General features: G+C 40.4%; 1 protein-coding gene across 1 annotated transcript in view; it reads right to left on the minus strand.

The window, feature by feature from the left end:
* The window catches only part of LOC139367030 (rho GTPase-activating protein 18-like), a 53,077-nt gene extending 48,053 nt beyond the window's left edge, over nt 1–5,024 (minus strand). Inside the window, exon 1 of the mRNA XM_071104933.1 lies at nt 4,752–5,024. Coding sequence (XP_070961034.1) covers nt 4,752–4,894 — 143 coding nt within the window. The 5' untranslated portion in view covers nt 4,895–5,024. The remainder of the gene's footprint in view (nt 1–4,751) is intronic.
* Between the last annotated feature and the right edge of the window lie 976 nt (nt 5,025–6,000).

Here is a 6,000-nt window from a genome sequence, read left to right on the forward strand (position 1 = left end):
CGAGTACCAGAGGTTACCATTGTGTGTCACACACAACTCTATGGGAATAAGCTTTGAAAGTAATCCTGCCGGTGACCCAAATGCCCCTACCCACGTGCCGGTGCTGAAACGAACGTCAGCACACACATCAAAAAGGTACACAGACCCACACACACAAACATCTCCAGCCTTTAGCATGTGGGAATTATGTTACCTGGAAGTGAGACACACAATCTCAGTGTATAGCAGCTGTTTTATCTGATCCAATGAGTCAAAAAAATTGTGCCACTTTTCTATTTTATCACATCATCAGTCGTGGTGGTATGACCATCTGTGTCCTTTACAATAAATAGCCTTTGATTTACGTGGCCAACAATCGTTACCTTCTGTGCCACTTCAGACAGTGTTAGATAGGGAGATTAATTTGAGACTATAAATCAAATGGTTCATGAAGTGGGCCAATAAAGCAGTCAAGAGTGAAAGCTGAGCTCTCCTAAAAATAGACTAACCCCCTCCCAAAAGCACTGGCTTCAGTGGCCTGGATGAAATACAACTATAACAGCTAAAGCAGTGAGTGTCAATGATGTTTTGATGAATTGTCCTGGTGTAATATGGCAAACTTGATTCCAGACAGACTTCTGTTCTTAGACAGACTCTCCTTGCTTAAAAGTTATTTCTCAAATCTTGAGATGAATAGTAATCCAATTTTAATGGCATGACTATAATGGCATGATGATAATGGCATAAGAGTGGTTGCATACCAGGACAACTATTTTTTTATTATTCACTACATTTTATCCATAGAATGGTCCTTTGAAGGTTTATTGACATTTGCATCTAAAAGCCTAATTGAGAAATACTGAATCAAAGTTGGCATATTTATGACATTTTGGCCTTTCCCAGGCCTTTTTAAGACTCCATAATGTTTCATTTGTAGGTGCTACATCTCTCCATCTCTCAAAAGTATGTGGACACCTGCTGGTTGAAAATCTCATACCAAGATCATTAATATGGAGTTGGTCCCCACTTTGCTGCTATAACAGCCTCCCCTCTTCAGCGAAGGCTTTCCACTAGATGTTGGAACATTGCTGTGGGGACTTGCTTCCAATCAGCCACAAGATCATTAGTGAGGTCGGGCACAGATGTTGTGCGATTTGGACTGGCTCGCAGTCAGCGTTCCAATTAATCCCAAAGGTGTTTGATGGGGTTGAGGTCAGGGCTCTGTGCAGACCAGTCAAGTTCTTCCACACCGATCTCGACAAACCATTTCTGTATTGACCTCGCTTTGTGCACGTGGGCATTGTCATGCTGTAACGGGAAAGGGCCTTCCCTAAACTGTTGCCACAAAGTTGGAAGCACAGAATCGTCTAGAATGTGATTGTATGCTGGAACTAAGGGGCCGAGCCCGAACCATGAAAAACAGCCACACACCATTATTCCTCCTCCACCAAACTTTACAGTTGACACTTTGCATTGGGTCAGGTAGCGTTCTCCTGGCATCCTCCAGACCCAGATTCGTTAGTCGGACTGCCAGTTGGTGAAGTGTGATTCATCACTCCAGAGAACACATCTCCACTGCTCCAGAGTTCTATGTCAGGGAGCTTTACACCATTCCAGCCGACACTTGGCATTGCGCATGGTGATCTTAGCCTTGTGTGCAGCTGCTCGGCCATGAAAAGCCATAGAAATAGCCAAATCCATTAATTTGAAATTGTGTCCACATACTTGTGTGTGTGTGTGTGTGTGTGTGTGTGTGTGTATATATATATTTTTTTTTTTTAAGAATTAATGAAAAAATATTTTATTTAAAAATTATTATTATATATATTATATATATATATATATATATAGAGAGAACATAATATACATAACATAATATACTCTACAGCCATGTAAAAGTTCCAGAGTGGGATATTTGCTAGTTTTAAAATGATGACCCATTTTATACAGAGAAATTGGCACAATAGGCTATGTAACCCATCACAGCCCACCTTTTACTTGTATCATGCCACATTTAGCAAATCACCAACAGAGGGCGAACATTTTGAATCTATTTTCCCATTCACTCTGTTGGTAATGTGTACAAATTGGATCAAAACTTTAAAAAGTAGCAGAGATACTTATTTTTTTGTCCTGGTTTCATACGGAATCACTCATAATGACTAATGGTTGTCGTAAAAAATTATTCCTCTGATAGTTGCTTCAGTACATACAGTAGATACATACAAAATGAACATAAGAGATTGCCTACTGTCTGTTCTGATACAGTTGTATAAACAGCAGAGAGACAGAGAACCACCATGCCCTTAATATTTATCTAACCTTGTACTGGTAGCCAAAGCATAGTTCCATGTGAAAACAGGTAGCAGTTTTTGTCTTATCAACACACAACCGCCATCAGATATGATCACCCCAAAATATTGTGACAATTTCCGCCATAATACCCACAGAAAAACAGATAATCTTTCACACCAAAAAAGCATAAATTAATTCAAGAGCAAGACCGATTTGACATATCTAAGGACCTCAAAATATCTAAGGGTAAACACCAAATGTGTCTCGGATAATGTAAATATTTTCAGACCTAATGGATGTGGGTGCGCCAACTTTTTGGCATGCCACACAAGACGAGGCTGGCTCCTTTATCGGTGCCTGACCCTGGGTAGCTCGGGGCTGACATCACTATCATCACCCCCGGATGACACACAGGCACACATGCGCACGCACACTGGGGACAAGTGGCCAAACAAAGCAAGCATCTGGGCAAACTGGCCATACTGGGAGATTAGATGTTCTTGAGTTGTTCAGGTGGGGCAGCAAATGGAACATACTGTCAGCACAGACATCATGTATTGTACCCACCACCGTACAAGTCAACAGCTCTCACACAGATCCTTGGAAATAGAGTGAATTCTAAAGAAAGTGTTCAAATAACAGAACATCTAGTCAATGATGTGCGCGAGTTCATTTTTCTGGCTCATGGTCTGATTTAGGTTCAATAAAATGTATATAAGTACAAGTCATATTTAATCTTCCTTCTTTTGGTCTAATATTCACACACACACACACGCATACGCACACACGCACGCACACACACACAGTTGATGTAATTAATTCATAGTTAGAATGGGGAAAGAGCCAGAGAGACCATGAAAGTTGTCTGAAGACTACATTTACAGTACAGTGGTTACTTTCCAACTCCAAACACCATAACAGACACAGAGCACTCCATCAATAAATATTCCAGTTCAATGCCAAATGAATGTAGCTCTGCCAATGACGTAAAATACAGCCAACTTTAACATACACACAGCTAGGTTAAGTCAGTTTGCAGTCCAAACAATCCACGGTCGTATTCATTAGGCAACAAACAGAAGAAAATGGATTGAAACAGGGAGTGAAACTACGGTGTGCCCGAATGAATAAGCTGCTCCACAGCAATCATAAAATATTGGCGTGTTAAATCCACCACTGAAACCTGAACAATTTGCTATTCCTTTTATTTATGTGTGTCTATGAAAATGGCTAGTTGTAATGATTTAATACACATAATTACAGTTGTTATGTTCAATGGTCGTACTCAGACATAAGCGTTTTTAAATGCCACCTTGTGCTCTGTGGGGCTACAGCCAAGTGACTGTCTGCAAAGTGAGTGTCTTGTTGGACTGACCTGAAAGTGAGGTATACTCCCCCCCCTTCCATCTAAACAATGTTGTCAGTCTCCTTTGATTAAATATTCAGGATACATAATTATACAGGATTTTTAATGGTATGTTGTACAGCCTTCCTTTTTTGTAAAGTTATTGAATTGCAGACTATGTAGATGGAAGTTTCAACAATTAGTCAAGTCTCTAAATACCCCCGAGGCACCAAATCAAGGGAAGGACGGAACAGTTTGAGATATCCTGCTGTTCAAATTGTTGATTTGAGGTCAGGTAACCATACCCAAATCCTGGCCTATACCCATCAGAACCTACAATGTAAAACTGACTTCAAAAATCAGTGCCAGCAAGTGCCTGCATGTGTCTTCTTATTGCATCCAATAGCATGTCTTCCTATTGCATCCAATAGCATATATTCTTATTGCATCCAATAGTGTGTCTTCTTATTGCATCCAATAGCGTGTCTTCTTATTGCATCCAATAGCGTGTCTTCTTATTGCATCCAATAGCGTGTCTTTTTATTGCATCCAATAGCGTGTCTTCTTATTGCATCCAATAGCGTGTCTTCTTATTGCATCCAATAGCACGTCATCTTATTGCATCCAATAGTGTCTTCTTATTGCATCCAATAGTGTCTTCTTATTGCATCCAATAGAGTGTAATTTTATTGCATCCAATAGAGTGTCATCTTATTGCATCCAATAGAGTGTCATCTTATTGCATCCAATAGTGTGTCATCTTATTGCATCCAATAGTGTGTCTTCATATTGCAATCCCATATATATATGGTGGTTGTATACAGAAACCATCAAGACATTTCAGTAGAAACCAATGCAACAATTCCATAAATGCATTAACATCTTTAAAGCTTTTTGGATAGATCTAGGCTAGGCTACTCATCATCACTGCAAGTAGAGAGGCAGTAAACTGACTGCAGAGACCCAATTTTTTTCCCACGCACACAGAGCACCTTACCCAGTCCTGTTTAAAAGCTACATCAAAGAATATGGATACTAACACCATGGTAGTTGTTAAACAGTTCATATACATCTTGTTAATTTCTCTTGTAGTTTTTTTTCAACAACAAAGATTAGTTGGCGTGCCAGTTACCTGCAAGGAGAGTGTCTTGGAGACAGCGGAGTCGCACAGCCCTCATCCACCAAATGTATCCTGGACGGTGCGTATGAATGGTAAGCTGTTAAAATCACACTGCCCGTGTCTATGATTTCCATCGCTGACCGCCAAAGTATCATACCAAAGTAGGCGCCTGGCTATTGTAACCGGCGGGGTTTAGTGTACTTCGCATTGGGCAGTCGCTACGCTACTCTTTACAGAAAATAAATAAAGCGATCCACCGCTGCCACTCTCTCGCCTGCTCACGGTGAAATCCGACACCACTGGGTCGAGCGTAAGGCGCTATCATGCCGCACGTCCAATCAGCTTATTTGCATAAAACGTTTCGCTTCCATATGTAAATGAGATAAGCCTATGGGCAAATGTCAACATTAGTACACGTGTTTATTTTAGCTCGTGCTTCAACCTCTTGTGTATTGTTCTAGATACTTTCCATATAGCTGAATAAATATATAATTCATTAAGTGAAAGGATTTGAAAGGTCAGTGGAGATTTTGTACGCCCCTAGGTATCTTTCGGACCCCTTTTCATAAATGTTTTACATGTGCAGTTGCTTTGTTGACATTCAGTCAGTTGAGAGATTATAGAACCACCACCTCATCTGTCATTGTGCTGCTATGGTCTCCCCTGAGTTCACATAGTGGGAAAGGTATGTACCATCCCATACAAGTTGAATAATAAATGGTGTGATGACAGAAGAGAGGTCCACGTGAGGTGTTTCCCCCTTATTCAGCAAGCTCTCACACAAGTTACCTGATAGGTAGTGACTCTCCTTATGCCAATGGTATTGAACCAATAGCCTAACAAATTAACAACTATTGAAGAAAAAAAATACAAAGAGTTTTGATTGGCTTTATTAAGACATCCTCTATATCAAATTTCAGCCAGATCGACCAGCCTGCCCAAGCCGCCTGCACTCTAGACCCCCACCAGACTAGTCAATAACTCAACTCTCTCCCAACACAATTTCCTTCGCAGTTCACACCTTTGATTTTGAATTTTTTTTTTATACAAAATACAAAAAATAACCACATACATCTTAAATATACATTTACACACAGAAACAGCAAATCCTCCATATAATTAATCTCATAGGACTAATAGTACTTTAGAGCTCTTTTTTACTTGCACACAAAAGAGCTGGGCCGCCCCATCCTGTCCCTATGGGTCCACCACACTGCTGCGCCCCAAACCAACACACCGCACTCAGCTTTAGAATCTTATT

The sequence above is a fragment of the Oncorhynchus clarkii genome, chromosome 15, assembly GCF_045791955.1.
Source record: "Oncorhynchus clarkii lewisi isolate Uvic-CL-2024 chromosome 15, UVic_Ocla_1.0, whole genome shotgun sequence".
In the NCBI taxonomy this organism is placed as follows: Eukaryota; Metazoa; Chordata; class Actinopteri; order Salmoniformes; family Salmonidae; genus Oncorhynchus; species Oncorhynchus clarkii.